This window comes from Trachinotus anak, unplaced genomic scaffold (assembly GCF_046630095.1).
Source record: "Trachinotus anak isolate AG129_WGS33_773 ecotype Australia unplaced genomic scaffold, CSIRO_AGI_Tana_v1 ptg000019l, whole genome shotgun sequence".
In the NCBI taxonomy this organism is placed as follows: Eukaryota; Metazoa; Chordata; class Actinopteri; order Carangiformes; family Carangidae; genus Trachinotus; species Trachinotus anak.
The window spans coordinates 290,442-306,627 of NW_027273870.1; the positions used below are offsets into that span (position 1 = coordinate 290,442).

General features: G+C 42.0%; 1 protein-coding gene across 5 annotated transcripts in view; it reads left to right on the forward strand.

The window, feature by feature from the left end:
* Window positions 1–1,098: 1,098 nt before the first annotated feature.
* rab11fip4b (RAB11 family interacting protein 4 (class II) b) overlaps window positions 1,099–16,186 on the forward strand; it is a 50,909-nt gene continuing 35,821 nt past the window's right edge. Inside the window, exons 1-4 of one of the 5 annotated variants that reach the window (XM_071503277.1) lie at window positions 1,099–1,268; window positions 1,304–1,455; window positions 6,780–6,867; window positions 8,020–8,099. In XM_071503277.1, coding sequence (XP_071359378.1) covers window positions 6,861–6,867; window positions 8,020–8,099 — 87 coding nt within the window. In that variant the 5' untranslated portion in view covers window positions 1,099–1,268; window positions 1,304–1,455; window positions 6,780–6,860. Of the gene's footprint in view, window positions 1,269–1,294; window positions 1,456–6,779; window positions 6,868–8,019; window positions 8,100–9,263; window positions 9,415–16,186 lie in introns of those variants that run through there. The other 4 variants (XM_071503280.1, XM_071503278.1, XM_071503282.1 and 1 more) reach the window with 4 other exon arrangements.

Sequence of the window (16,186 nt, forward strand, 5' to 3'; positions counted from 1 at the left end):
CAATCCACTGCACAGGTAATGCTTTCAAAGCTGTAGAGAGGAGTGCTCTTCTGCACAGGACGTCTTAATGACTGCAGGCAGTGAACAAGTAGAAACTACTTGGAAAGAGGCAGGAGCACATCTGACAGTTACGCTCTGCAAACTTTATTCCACCAGAAGATGTTTTGGCACAAGCGTGTTTTCTTCAGAGCTTAAGGACTGAAACAAATCACATCCTATATGAAGCTTCCAGGGATGTGCAAGAAAGTCTAAGTGAAAAAGGACAATTACAATGTCCAAACTCTTACAGAATTACATAGACACACTACAGAAAGCAGAATTCATATGTTCTTCAACCCTGCATCTACAGTGAGCAGTATAATCTAGGTTTTGTTGGGTTTCTCTTCTGACTTATGCAAGGAAACATCAGAACATGGAATAAAGTCTGTTCCAGCCTCTTCTTTAATGTGTGTTCACTTCCCACAAACAAACAGCAGCGTAACAGAGTAAGTGTAGCTCTAATTCCTGGCTTGTCCACTTCAAACTCACTCGGTACATTTCTAGCAACACCGGTTGCTATGGCAACTCCGCAAACACTTCACAGAGGCTGTAAGAGTGATGACAAACTGAATAGGAGGTGAAGGAGAAGTGGGAGCAAAGCTCTGGATCTGGATTCATCCTTTGGATCTGGATTCGTCCTCTGGATCTGGGTCTGGATCTGGGTCTGGATCTGGGTCTGGATCTGGATTCGTCCTCTGAATCTGGATTCGTCCTCTGGATTTGGGTCTGGATCTGGATCTGGATTCGTCCTCTGGATCTGGGTCTGGATCTGGGTCTGGATCTGGGTCTGGATCTGGGTCTGGATCTGGATTCGTCCTCTGAATCTGGATTCGTCCTCTGGATTTGGGTCTGGATCTGGATCTGGATCTGGATTCATCCTCTGGATCTGGATTCGTCCTCTGGATCTGGGTCTGGATCTGGATCTGGATCTGGATTCGTCCTCTGGATCTGGGTCTGGATCTGGATTCGTCCTCTGGATCTGGATTCGTCCTCTGGATTTGGGTCTGGATCTGGATCTGGATCTGGATTCGTCCTCTGGATCTGGATCTGGATCTGGGTCTGGGTCTGGGTCTGGGTCTGGATCTGGATTCGTCCTGTCAACCAGCATCACTCCTCCTCTCGCGCGCAGCAGCAGCAGCATCCACGAGCTCTTGTGTCGCGCGCACAGTGCGCGCGGCCGCAGACCCCGTGGAGCCGCCGTGGAAATGAAGCCCTGAGCCGGAGAGGAGGTGGGTGAAGCCCTGGCCCCTGAGCCGGAGAGGAGGTGGGTGAAGCCCTGGCCCCTGAGCCGGACTCTCTCCTGACGCTTGTGCGCAGACTGAGGGAGGTGTTCCACGTCTGTGACGAGGACTCGGATGGTTTCATCCGCCCGGAGCTGCTGCTGCAGCGGGGGCCTGGTTCGGCCCCAGAGAGCAGGTGAGACAACTTTCACAAAATGTATATTTTTGCAGTTTATGGCTCATCAGAGTTTTTCTGCTTCTATACCTCCTCCCCGGAGGAGCTATAGGCACCGAGGAACAGAGGAAAGCTCGACTTTTCCACACGTCCTTATTATTTTCTAACAGGCTCCTATACGACATCTGAAGAGACATAATTACTGGTTTTCACTTTGTTATGCGATGAAAAAACGAACCCGGAGCTCCACAGTTTTTTGACACATGACAGGGTAATTGGGTAGAGCTCAGCTGGTCCTGAGGTTCCTAATTAAAGTTTTCCAGCCAAAGCAGGAAGTTTTTGTTCCCTAGCAATGCAACCTGCAGTGGAACACTGGGGATGTGACAGTCCAGCAAAACAGTGTCACACCTCTGACCAGAGAGTTAGGTGTGAAGAAGACAGATAAGTTTTACTGGTGCACAGCAGGAGAGGGATGTTCACTGACCACTCATGGAAATATTCACTTGACACATTTTTCCAAACATTTTAATTGCAAATGCTGAAAATGGTGGACATTACATTACTGAACTGATGTGGTATCTATTTGATTTAATTGACAGAATCCTATATTAGATATCCCTATCATAGATATTAGATATCTTTTCAGGTATCCTATATTAGGCTGACACAAAAAGGAGCAAGAAAATGATGACTATTGAGTATATTGTAATGTGAATAGTGCCAATTGGCCCAGCAGAGGCCTGAAACTCAACATAAGAGAATTGATAAAGAATCTGGGCTGACATATTGACTTATTTGTACAGAATAGCAGTATTGATGAATATATTGATAAGTAACAAGAATTTGCAGTAAGGAATGCTGAAGATATGATATTTAAGTAATTAAAGGTTGATAAAGGGCTGCTCCATATGCAAAAAAAGTCATATTGCATTACATGGCAGATATGTCTGATTCAGTGACCTGTTGTTGTTTGAGCTCCAGAGAGAAGCCTGAGAGAGGAGACGTAAAACTACACTGAGATGGTTTTTGGGTGTTAAAAGTACAAATATATCTTCTGATGGAGATCAAGACACAGGAAAAGTGTAAAACATGGAAGCTTTAATGTAATGTAATGTGTCTTCATTATATAGTAGGGCCACCAGAGACAATTTTATTTTTCAGCTGTAAAATATGCCTTGGTTTTAATTCTTTAATAACCACATTTATGGGATTGTTAAAATATTTGTTCATATCATGTAGTAAAGTAAACCATCAGCTGATATAACATCTTTTTTTTAATGTCAGTATCAGTATTGGGCTACGAAGAGAGAATCCCTCACATTTTGCTTTCGCAGGGCATTAAAGTGGTGACCTCACACAGTCTGCAGTGACACAGCTTCAGCCTCCTGCATCCAAACACAGGACGAGCTCTCAGAAAAGGTTTAGTGGGTAGATGGGGTGTACTTTTTAAGAATATAAGAGGCTCTGTTGCCAAAGTGGCCACACAGACTTTGTGTCTTTCACATCCTTGCTTGGAGATTGTTGTTGGAAAAGGAAAGATTTGCTTCTTCTGGCAGCTGCTGTTTGTTGTTGTGGAGCCTCTGGTTCTATAACCTGCATATTAGTGTCAGGTAATGTGAGCTTAAAAACTCTTTCAGTCATATTTCACTTTATTAAGATGCTATTTTTATTTGATTGGGGATATTTATCATTTGAATTTTAGTTTCATCATGAAACACAGGCCCACAAAACAAAGTATAAAGCTGAGGATGTGTTGAATAAGGAATATTATTGGTTGCATTGGAGATGTTTTTTCCATTAGTGCACACCACACTGGACATCCCTCGGACCTCTGGGTCTCACTGCATGTCAGGGTAGTTGTCACTGATTGGCTCCCCAGTGTTGTGTTGCTCATCAACGGGAACATTGTGCAGGCACTGATTAGCTCTTGGGGGAAGCTTTTCATTGACCTGGGAAATCGGTTCATTGGATGAAGTGGATGTGAGTTATAACTCATATAGAGCCTGTAAATACATTGCAATACATTTTACACTTAGTACACTTGGTCATTTTGTTCTTGTGTTCCAAGTATAATGCCGATGTCTTTACACACAAAAAAAACATTTATCCTATGATGATCACATGACCCAAATAAGACTGTATACAAAAAAAAATCAAACCCACGTAGATTAATTCTCTTCTGTTAGGTTTTGTATTTTCCAGTTAAACAGTTTCTCCTGCATGTGTTGCCCTTTCATGTCATTGTCCTGTAATGAGCAAATCCCGCTGCTTAGTGACAACCTGACCTACTAATGTACACACTGGGTGACGCTCTCCCAACTGTACAGTCACATGCAAACGCACACACACTCCCATAATCCTTCAGTGTTCTCCTCTGGCCTCTTTTCTTTCCCCTTCACTCTGTCCTTGAAAATATTAGGACAAGTCAGAAGCAATTATCCAGGCTGTCAACAGTCTTGAACAGAAATAGGTGAATTACACAAATCTGTAAAAATTGGGTTTGATCCAAATACATTACCTTGATTTAAGTCATCTAGTGACCTCATTTCAAAGCATCTTAAAATGCCTCAATGAGCACTGATGTAAATGTGACCTAGTTGCCATGGCAACAGTTCCTAAGGTGTAAGCAGCCTAATGCGTTGATAAAAGTTTTCTGCAGTAACAGACTATTTCTCTTACCCAGTTTGTTTTTCTGGCTTTTCGTCCACCTCTCAAAGTTGAAGCATCAGGATCTGACCTAAGTCAGATGTTGTTTCGATTTCAGTCTCAAACCTTTGCTAAAATTAGTGTTGTTAAAATCGAAATAGCTGTGGGTAACTCGCAAAGAGAATAATGCATTATTCGGCTGCGGTGCAGAGCTGCAGCCCTCTGCAGAAATATGGCTGTGACAGCATCATGAGGGAGGTGTGACATCTCACTTGTCTTCCGTCTCGGTTCAAGTTGAAAGTTGTGAACACATCATCACCAGCTGCGACAGGCGGGGACTGGGCGGGGAGGGGAGTCTCTCAGCTGCGCAGGCCTGTGCGCTCACGATGCAAGTTGCGTAGACTCCGCAAATTACGCGAGATCCGCGGCTCCTCCTCTTCAGACAGCGGGGGCCAGTGTCTCCAACTTTGAAGAGGATGAGGTGGAGCCAAAACATGATGAGGGTGAATGGCGGGAACAGCAGTCGGGTGAACTTGTTTGACGTCAGTAAATGACAGCAGGCTGACATCACGGTGCGGGCCTGCCCCGCAGCTCTGGTCCTTCCTCTGGGCAGTGACTCCTGCTCTGTGTCCTTCACGGCTCCTCAGGGAGAAACTGAGTGAAGCGTCAGATTCGTGCCAATAGGTGACGGTGTTCACTTGATCTCATTGCACTTATTAAAGAGATGTTGGATGAGATGAGATGTTGGATGAGATGAGATGAGATGTTGGATGAGATGAGATGTTTGATGAGATGTTAGATGAGATGAGATGAGATGTTGGATGAGATGAGATGAGATGTTTGATGAGATGAGATGAGATGAGATGAGATGAGATGAGATGTTGGATGAGATGAGATGAGATGAGATGAGATGAGATGTTGGATGAGATGAGATGAGATGAGATGTTGGATGAGATGAGATGTTTGATGAGATGAGATGAGATGTTGGATGAGATGAGATGAGATGAGATGTTGGATGAGATGAGATGAGATGAGATGAGATGAGATGTTGGATGAGATGAGATGAGAGGTTTCCTCCTGCACAGAGGCTTTAGTCATGTCCCTTACTTTGGATAAAAGCATCTGCCAAAGGAGGTAATGTAATATAAATGTAAATATTGAACTAGAATATTGATTAGCTGGGCTTATTGTATCCAATATGGATGCACATCTCTCAGTAAATATTAATCATGTATTCAGACAGGCCTTAGTATAGCTAGTGTTTTATATTTGAATAATTCAAAAAGGAAATCTGGGGAGCCCGTTTGAATGGGCCTAATGCAGCTGGTAAAATGATTAGTAAAGCTTCAGTCTTTACCTATAGGCCGATGTTCTTGTATAGCCGAAGCCAAGTCAGGTGTGACTGTGTAGGTCTACTTTTTTCACACAGAAAAATTGACCAGGAATCATAAAGGGAATCGATAATGACATTGGTATCAGTAAAATGTAATTGATTCCCTGATGACAGGCTGGTATTGTTTTCATCTTGTGAGCCTGTGTGACACACACATGAAGGTTGAGTTTGAAGACAGGTGAGGTCTGAACCAAGGTGTTCACAGGATGTTTCCTCGTGATGTTGGCGACCTCTTGCACTTTCGTTTAGTGTCATAATGGAGACAAAGAAGAGGAGGAATTACCATCAGGCCGGAATATACATTTTGCACATTTGATCATTTGTAATGTAATAAGCAGCTTGTCATTAATTTACTGGGAACAAATTCATGGAGGCATTAAAATCAAGCGTGTTGATTTTGATAGCATGGTGCCATGTAGTAAACACTGCAGACTGGATGGGGCTGTCAGCTTTGTCCTGTTTTCAAGATGATGAACAAAGTTAACTGTTGTCATTTAGATCTATATTTAAGGGTCATGTGACCCTGTCTTGCTCGACATACCATCATAACAACATTAAAAAATGTATCTGTGATCATGAAATACATATTTAGTGATGTGTTTTGAAAGACATTACAGCGTTTGATGCACGACTAATGAAAAGTATCAGACTATCCCTTTGATACTTGATGTGACATGATAGTCGTTCACTGTTCGTCTCTAGATCAAAGCCGTGCTGCAATACTGAAAGTGTGGCTGAGTCATGTACTGAACTGGTTGTTACTTATCAGACACCTCTCTGTCTGGGAAACCAAATGGTGCGACATGTGGCAGTGGGAGGCACAGATCTGCATTCAAATACACGCAGAGACAGGTCCACCTGTAAATACATGTTGAAAAGGTTGTTTTGAAAACGGTGGTTGTCATAGATATTTTTTTTCTGACACCAAGTAGATGCCTGGGTGTTGGTTCTTATTATAGCCTTTTTTCACAGCACACACAGACCTGTCATGGCAAGAGAAGCACAGGTGTAACTAAAACCACGTAACAATGGCTCTGTGTTATTAATCACACCTGTGCTTTTCCTGTTGTAACCTGTGTTTTTATACACAAACCCTCTGTTTTCTCCAGCTTGCACAGAAAACAGTTCTTTCTGTTTCACTTGTGCCGGATGATACTGGTCATTTTGGACCACATGCAGTTTTGGCATCATGAATACAGAAAGATGAATCTGATGACATCAAACAGACACAGACACATATTTCACTTTTTTATTATTAACTGTAGCGTGTTTGGTCTCTGCTCTGATAGCCTTTACTCTTCCACAGGTGAACAGATTGGCCAAGTGTCTGGACCCCGACTCTCGTGGTAGGATCAGCTTCCAAGACTTCTGCCGTGGTGTGCTCACCATGAAAGGTTAGAATGAGCTCAAATACAGCACCTGATGGACAACACATATCCAGTGTGTGTGTTTGAACTTTACATATGTGTACATATTTATTTAACATGCTGTTATGAATACTAGTATGTTAAGGGGGAATCTAGTCACAGTGTAGAGAATTAATAGTTTAAACTCTGAGATAATCAGATTTATTTTGCTGCACCACTGAACAGCAGATTCTCAGCTCTGGCATCAGCCTGAGTGTTTGAAGCTCCTGAGCAGGCACTGTTGGTGAACAGTGGTTTTCTGTGGAGTCACATCTGTGTTTGATTTGCTGTGCGGCAGAATTGCTTCAGTGCACACGTGATTGATGGCTGTATGCACGTTGGGATGGTATTTAATCTGAACCAAACTTCCACAGTCCTGTTTTTTTTGTATTCTGCCCAGACTGAGAGTCTCTGTATATCCAGACCAGTTTATCCACAGTGCACCAAGGCCAAACAAGACAAAGGAAGTGACAGAGCCTGATTCTGGTTCTGCTTTGTTCAGTGGTATTGAGTCGGTAATGAGATGTTAACGAGTCTAAATGAACGATAATGTTGCTCTGTAATTGCTGGATGTGTTGATAAGACACTGTTTGCTAAAAGTTCATCATATCAGCTGAAAAGACGTCATATGTCAGTGTTGTGTTCACCACTTGTTCCTCTGCCCTCAAAGAAATCAGTTTGACTTCATCCAAGGGGAAGTTTTAGTTTTACAGTGTAATGTTTGTTCTGTGGGATTTATTGATCCTTTACACCCCCCTGATACTGACCCAATGTGTCTGAAGTGATTGGACATATCACAGAAGCTAATTCTCTGGTCTGGTTGTTGTGGCTTTTGAAAGGTTTGCAGGACATAATCTTACTGAAAATCAAACCCAACTTAAACTTTACCAGCAGCCTCTGCCAGTGTCGGATTCTTTTAACATGTGGCACACGTAAGCATCTAATATTGAATGAGCGTACTTTACACAATTTGACAACTTTGTTAAATATTGGCTGAGGTAGTGGAGATACAGTAAAGCAAATTACATACAAGTAACCAACACACAACATACAGGTGTAGGTATTAATAATCAGCATCTTGTATAGGAAATAATTGCAGGAACAGACTGAGGTGAGTCATGGATGTGTTTCTCTTTGCAGGTTGTGTTGGGATCCTTAAAGAGAAAAGTGAGGCTCAGTTCACCACAGGCCCATATGACACAGCTAAGAGCTGCCACCAGGTGAGTTTTTAAAGTGAGTAGAGTGTGTGTATGTATCAGCTGACTTTTTTAATTCCTCCCCCACAACCATTGTTTTTGTTGTATTCTGTGGTTTACACCACAGTGCAGAAGTTACAATATTAGAAATAAATGATGGTTTGACATCGATCCCAATTTCTACCATAATGACAACAATGAGAAACCAGCCAACAGAAAATGTGCTAAAAGTTCGGCTTTGATATCCCTCGATTTCAGACCAGTTTCAGTCTCATGGGCAGTTTGATCAATACGACCAAATGTTAAGAGGAATAACGGCAACAATGCTGCAGCAAAATGAAAATCTAGTCTGCAGCATGTACTACACCTTTCTGTCCACTCGGTGGTAGTGTGTAGCTTTACATGTTCACAGCTGAGACGTGGAGGACACGACATATAACACCTGAGTTCTAGGATTACATTTCTATAAACTGTTGGGTTTGTGCTTCTAGATGTTTAACATTTGGTTAAATGATGAAGCAGATAGACTTTTACATCTTTTCTTAATTTTATTGCCTACTGTGAACATTTGAGTTCATACTTGAGTTTTTCAGATATAATTTTTTTTATAGATGTGGTAATTTGGTCTTATTGTCTCACAGTATTGTCACATCTTCTGTTCTCCATCTGACGTCTGGGTACATCGAGGTGACTGATCTGTGACATCACTGAGAGGAAAAGGTCCTTAGATGTTACAAGTGACACATATTTCATAAATTCCTGGCTGTGCCTCTTGGGAAATGTGAGACTTTGTAAGATGTGACTCCCTCAAGCATTGATAAGATGAGTACCTTTCATAGCAACAGTCATATAAAAGTCAGCTCGTCTTCATGATTTAGAAATAACTGTTACAGAGTTTTCTGTGGAATAGTTTGCATCAGTATTTCTTTGTAAACCAAATGTTTGAGTATAAGAAATTCTTTTCTCCTTATCATTTTCTGTTGTTAATTTCAAGTCCAGCTGTAGTTTGTTTCTCTTTTAACTTGACACCACAGGTTTAGGGAAGTGAGGAGTCTTCCAACTGTCATTGGTACAGTGTAACATTTCATTGTACCAATGGAGAAGTGCTCTTAAAATATTCACACCGCGTGAAATGCAATACGGTTGCTGCCGACTGAGTCTTTCATGGGGAATACTTCTCTTTTCTGAAGATGCTGTTTCATTTGTGCACTTCCGTGTGTGGCTCGGGTTATAAATGATTGCATGGCAGCAGTCATACCTTCTCATATTCCAAGAAGAGCAGTGTGCTTTCATCCCAGATTACTGCTGACTGCATATCATCCTGTCCACACATTGACAGGTAGGTGTGATTTACAGTTTCAGGTATGGGTTTAATTGTGTGTTTGAATAATAGTACAGTGTGTTTTGACCTTGGAAATGTTTCTGCAATGACGGGGAATGAAAACAACAGCAGGATGGAAATATGCATGTTTCTGTACCTCTGCAGTTTGGAGACAGACTAAGGATAAATAATGCAACGTGTTTTTGCTGCAGGTATTTTCAGCTGTTGATTGAAAATACTCTTTGAATCTTAGTGAGAGTTTAGTCTTTCGTTGGACTCTACATTATCTGCTCTTCAAACACAAACAGGTAGCAGACCTGACTGGCCCAGGGTGATATGAGGCAATAGGTGATGTAACAAATCAGTTACATCTTTATGGTACTGTAGGAGTTTATGATTTTATTTTTTATTTTTTTGCATTAATATGGTGAAGTACTTTAGTTTTTGATGGACACTGTCTGATTATTCTGATTGTTTTTTATTTATGACCTTATAATAATATATATTGATATCACAATGCGAAATTACCCACACTGTGAGTAAGGATCCATCCACTCCGGACTCACAGTAACTGATGGTGATGAAGATGATCAGAGTGAAGCTCCTGACGATGCTGACACTGAGGAAGGCTGAAGATAAATATTAGATAGGGAGGTGAATCTTTTATAAACAGCACATAGACACGTCTGATACTCCCTTGTTTGAAGTGATGGTAGCTCTGCATACAGCTGTTGGTATGAGAGTCTGTTTAAGGTTGATCCTTCTGAGCAAGAGCTCTGCTGCTACTCCTGATGATTGTGTTCTACAGAAAGGATATCTTCTTTTCACCATGTTTCTATGTTTTATTGAATGTTTCCCTTGGGTAAAAATACCCTTCAGCTCTAAACTGTGGCATGAGAAAGCATCACTGCATTCAGACTGATTGGAAGCTGCAGGCAGTCGATGCTACAGTGTCTGTGTAATCTGCAGGTACTTCCTCTGTTCCCTCTGTTGACCTCGGTCTGTGCAGCTTATCTCATTTTCCTGTAGGATGGTGTTTTCCTCTTGTGGTGGATGGAGATAGTGAATAGTGAAACTAATAACTGCTATTTAACCTTCTCACTGATAACAACCACTTTATTAACATCTCTTGAGTCTACTGGAGGTCTTTTGTCAACATCTCCTTATCTCATGTTTGCATTAGAGAAGCTTCTCTCTCTTTTTGTTGGATGAAAATATGTTGCATATTTTTTCAAATCGTATTTATGATCCGTAGAAGCCCAGTTATTCGAGTGGGTCCAGTTGTGGGAAAGGAGTAAAGTTGTGTTGCCATAGCGAGGAGAGGGAGGAATCCCAGAGGTCCCGAGGTGTGTGTGTGTGTGTGTGTGTGTGTGTGTGTGTGTGTGTGTGCGTGCGTGTGCGTGCGTGTGCGTGCGTGTGTGTGCGTGTGTGTGTGTGTGCGTGTGTGTGTGAGTGAGAGAAGATTGCGTGTGTGTGTGTAATTATTTCAAGAGATGTTGTAGTTGAGGATTTATTAGCTTGCTCTCTCCTGCTGTTTTGGTATACACACACACACACACACACACACTCTCAGCATGGCCAAGGCAGGTGCTGAAATGAATTTTGGCTGGAAGCGAAGACAGATTAAACTGGTGCACGAAGCACCTGGGAGGATACATACTGAGTGTGTGTGCAGGAATGATTTGGCCTAGATGCTCAGCTCTAGAGGAAAAAAGACTGAGAGGCTCAATAAGAGAGAGGGAGACGGCTGTAGATGATCCTGTGGACTGAAAAGACAGAACATTAATATCTTCAGCTTCAACTGAAATCAGTCAAACATCTCTGATCGTTACAGCAGCTGTGGACATGTTGTTCCTTCCATGTTTTATGTAAAGCTGCTTTAACTGATTTTGGCCACTTGCAAAAAGCTGTGAACATATAACTGACAAATGAAGACCTGGAGTAGTTGTAGTGAACATGTTCACAAGCAGTGGCCTGTTTACATCCAGCAGACACATTAGCTAAAGTAATGTTTCTGGTCCAATACTCGATCTTTCATCTCCACCAACTCCTGAGGGAAATATCTCACTCCTCAGTTTCTGAATGCTTCACTGTGTTCACCAGCTCATAACTTTTCTGTTTGTAAACTACCTGCCCAGAAAACAACAATGTGTTTATGCAGCTTTAAGTAGTGCAGCCTGGTTAATGTTATGTTGTTGTCACCAATGATCTGGAAAGAACCAGTCGGCAGAGAGTTGTCACAATTTAAAAGCAATTACAGATTTGATCTGCACTGATGATGGGAGTAGAATATAATTCAAATATTAATATTTATAAATATATTAACTGTCTCTAAAGAAATTATTTAAGTTTAACAAGTTAAATCCCACAGAGAAGGAAGACAAAGTTTCATCCCACGGTGCGGAAATAAAAAATTCAGCCTAAAATTCAGATTATACTGCTAATATCTTTTTAATTGCTGATCAGTGCACGACAGAGTGGTTCAACATTTTGGAACAATAGCTTTCACTTTTTAGTTGGATATTGCCTCATATTCACTGAGTGGTGATTGCAAGACTACACCCACACACACACCAGTCATCTTAACCAGCAAAGAACCTCACAGAACCTGATCCTGAAAATATGGGAAAGCTGTGTGGTGGCCCAGATATGCTCAGCCACTGCAGAAAAATAATCAATAATTTACACCTCATTTGTCCACACATGGAGAGATGTTAAGTTTCTCTCCTCAGGGTTTCAGACGGCCAGAGGAATAATCTGAGCCTCTAATCTGCTCTGTCAGAGCTTGTCTGCTCCTTCCCTGTGTGTTTTCTTCATCTCCTGCTCGTTTCGTTTGATCTCTGTGCTCTCAGTGAACGTACGTCCTCCCTGAGTTATCATCAGACAGAAATTTGTTTGTGTGTTACAGCTGAAGTGAAGGTTTGCAGATCAGACATAAACACGAAAACTTGTTGTGACTTCATCTTCCCCCTTATTTCTATTTTCTTTTATGTTTTCTTTTTTTAATCCCCAATCGTGTTTCATATATGCGCTTGTTTAAAGTTCTCATCCTGCTTTCATGTATTATCCATGACTCCCCAGTGCACTGCTGCACCCCCTTGTTTTGTATGTAGACCTCAATCCACTCATTCTCCCTTTCTCCCATTGCTTGTCTATGCCTTGCTCTCCCTTTCTTTGATTTCTCCATTATTCCCCTCGTCCATCATCTTTTTCTCCTCTCCTCTCCTCCCTCTGTCCACATTAGCACTTCAGATGAGCAGTGAGAGGAGATTGCTCTGCCAGCCTCTGCAGTCATTTCATGGTCTGATTAAAGAACTGAGACGTGTGGAAAGTGAGGCAGAGAGGCTAGAACTAAGACCAACATAAAGAGAGTGTAATAAAAGTGAAAGCAAAGACAAACAAAGTGGATGAAAAAAGGAAGCAGAGTGAAACAGAGTACGTCTGCTGTTCACCATTGTTTGTGCACAATAGGAAAATCCACCAGCCGAGCCAAACTGCAGACATGTAGCAGACGCAACACCCCCGTCCCTGTCTGCAGCGTGAGCACTTCCCCATGATAACTGTCAGCAAGCCTTCCTCAAAGCTGTGTGTTAGTGAACTGGCTCTTTCTGCAGCTTTGTTTGAAGGTCAACATCACCTTGTTTGTGTTGTATCATGTTTTTGTGCAGTAGGTAGTGTCGCCGGTCACAGTCAGCAGTGCAATGATACAAATGTCTTATGATTGATGAGCTTAGTAAATAACTCTGCAGGAGCACTTCTGTGATCAACACTGTCCTGTGTAGAAAAACACTGATGGCTGTTTTTTCATGACCTGTGTTCGTCCTCACCTGAGAAGGAGCTCTGGAGCCCGTGCAGATTCTGAGTCTCAGAAGAAAAGGCAAAAGTAACACGTTGCTCCTCAAAACCACCAGGTCATGGTTGGTGGTTGGGCGTACACTCGTGAGTTTGACATGAGCGATTGCTTTTCACATCCTGTTTCCTACCAACAGTCAGTGTTTTCTTTGAACCATAACCACAGCCATTCCCTAACTAAGAGGTTCTGTGTCTAAACCTAATCAGTCCTCAACCAGAGCAGTGCCGCATCAGAAAACAGTCATGAGTCATTTTTATAACCGTCAATTGTGCATTTTTGAAGACTCTGACAAACCATGTTGTCCTTCTGACGGGGGAGAAACATGATTAATTTTACAGGCCTGGGTGTGCTTAGGTATGCCCCGTGTGTAGCTGGGGGAAGTTGCTTAGGTGTTTGGGTTGCATTGCTCACCCTTGTTTCCAGTGTTGCCCAAAGCCTCGGATGGATGGATGGATGGATGGATGGATGGATGGATGGATGGAACTTGTCTTATACGACTGTCTAAAAGTTTCCTCAGCACCCTGTAGCCATAGATCTGGTTGCATCAGCTGTTTCCTTTAAAGAGTTGATATGTTATCTGAAAGTGGAACTAAAAGAAGAATTGCACTATGATAACGTCCACATGGCAAATCTTTGTTGCCTGTATTCTTCATCGAGCCTGACGTGTCAGTTTTGTGATTTTGTGTGTGTGTTTTCCACACTGCACCTGAGAGTCTTCAGTGTCTGTCCACAGACACGTGACAGAAACTTTTCTGGCCACATTAAAAGTCAGACAGCTGACTGACAGCCCCGCTGACAGCCATGGAAACCTTACCATGTGATTGGCCACATTGTGATCCATCTCCTATGATGTGACTTGATGGCGCATTATTACAAGCTGTCTTTCAGATTTCCCATTTTCCCTGTGATCAGAGGACAGTGGTGGCAGTGTGTGTCTTTTCTGTGATGTCTGATAATGACCCAGACCTTTCTCAGCCGCTGTGGTTAAGGTTATTCTGTAATTGCATTTAAGACAGTTGCCATCATGTCACACAGGAGTATGCAGAGTAAACCCAGTGTTAAATCCTTTGTGGACTTTCCTGCAGGAAGAATTAAGCATCATTAGAATGTTTGCACCTACTGAATTATAGATATTTGGGTTTTGAAATATTTGTTTGAGAACAAGTCTCTGAATTTAGTGATAATTACACTGCAGCTGTAAATGTCCTCTAACAGAACCTGTCTGTGACAAACTGAGACCAGTGGTGGAAATATGATCAGTCAGTCAGTCAGTCAGTCAGTCAGTCAGTCAGGGGCGTTCCAGGTTATAGGGCCATGCTGTTGTGGTTCAACCAAAAAAGAATAAAAGGACATAACAGTGGTAAAAAATCAATACTGAACATCAGATAGAAATTAATAAAACAAGATGATTTATTATTATAATTATAATTCAGGTGCAAAACACACCGTGTCAAAAGGAAATCTGTTACTGTGTCATGTAATGTCAGTTCCACTGTGTTTCAGTTGGCTTCACTTCAGGCCAGATTTCTGGTTTAAATGTCAAAGTGGTGATTTGGTGTTGAACTGTTCACATTCTCAGGATTAGTGTCAGAAAAACAGACGTGATGTATGACGCCGCTGGTGAACTACAGTGACATACACTCAGTATGACATTTATACCAAAGTGATGCATAACTTATAAGGACCTGGCTGTATGTATAAGGTAGAAAAATTGACTCCTGTACAGTGAATTGATTACAGGACGGGAGCATTTCTATGATCTGTAGGAGAAGTTTAGTCTGTGGATTTACCAGCTGTAGCACATGGAGCCTAAAGCAAAAATCAATTGGTATTCATTACATTTGCTTGTCGAACTGATAGCATGAGTGGGTGTGAATGACTGTGAGGTTTTTTTTTTCTACCTTTGTCTGAGTGAGGGAAGAGAAAATGATGCTTGGTGATGACAGCAGAAAAAAAAATAAGGGTGAAAAAGACGAGAGTTAGAGGAAAGAAATATGATAAAGAGAAAGATAGATGGGTGGTGGGTTGGGTGTGAATTGATGGATGTGAGGGAATGAGTGTTTGGAAAGAGATAAGAGATGCAGATGGAATGCAGACAAAGGGAGAAAGTCTGGAGAGAGACAAAAGGAAACAGAAGAGAAGAGAAAAGATAAGAGGTGGACAGAGCGAAACGGTAGGAGAACAAGAGTCAGATAAACTAAGCAGCACCTTTTTATCTAATTTATTCATTTGGTTGTGAGTGACAGGGCCCATTAGTACAGGTGACACTCATCAGGCTTCACTTCCAAATCAGTCACTGGGCTTTCTCTCACCAGAGGAAACGGGAACGAATGATCTGGTCAGGCCGGGCCAGAAGTGAGTGTGTGGTCTGAGCTGTGGCTGCTCGGCTCAAAAGGATAAACTCGGTGTGAACAGGTCTTAAAAAAGTGGCAAACTAAAGATCCAATAGAGTCTTAAATACAAATTTTAATGGTTACTCATAAAGATTTTACTATGGCGTTCTTGTGACAGGTTGGTTTTCATTCTGAACTGTGTGAGCCTCTCAACTCAATGATGGTTTTCTCCCTCTTGTTCTGCATTATGTAAAGCTTCCTGATGTAGGTTATGTCTGTATCTCTCCCAGCTGAATTGACGCAGAGTCCATCTGCATTTGTAGAATGCAGAAAACTTCTGCGATCGCATAAAAAAACACGATGCAACTGTGTGGAAAAAAAATGCTTCGTTTTTCACCCATCAATCACAGTTTGGAAAATAGCCTTGAGGAAAGCAGCCAGTCAGCCCAGTATTGTGGAACTGCAAAATCACTCTAAGTCTGTTTGAGTAGAGATTGATCGGTGGATAGTATCGGCAAAGAAATGCAGCAGAGGATCTGGGTCGAGGTGCATGTTGCTGCAGCACTGAATCTGCTGTTACCATTGTTATGTTGTTTCCTGGCTT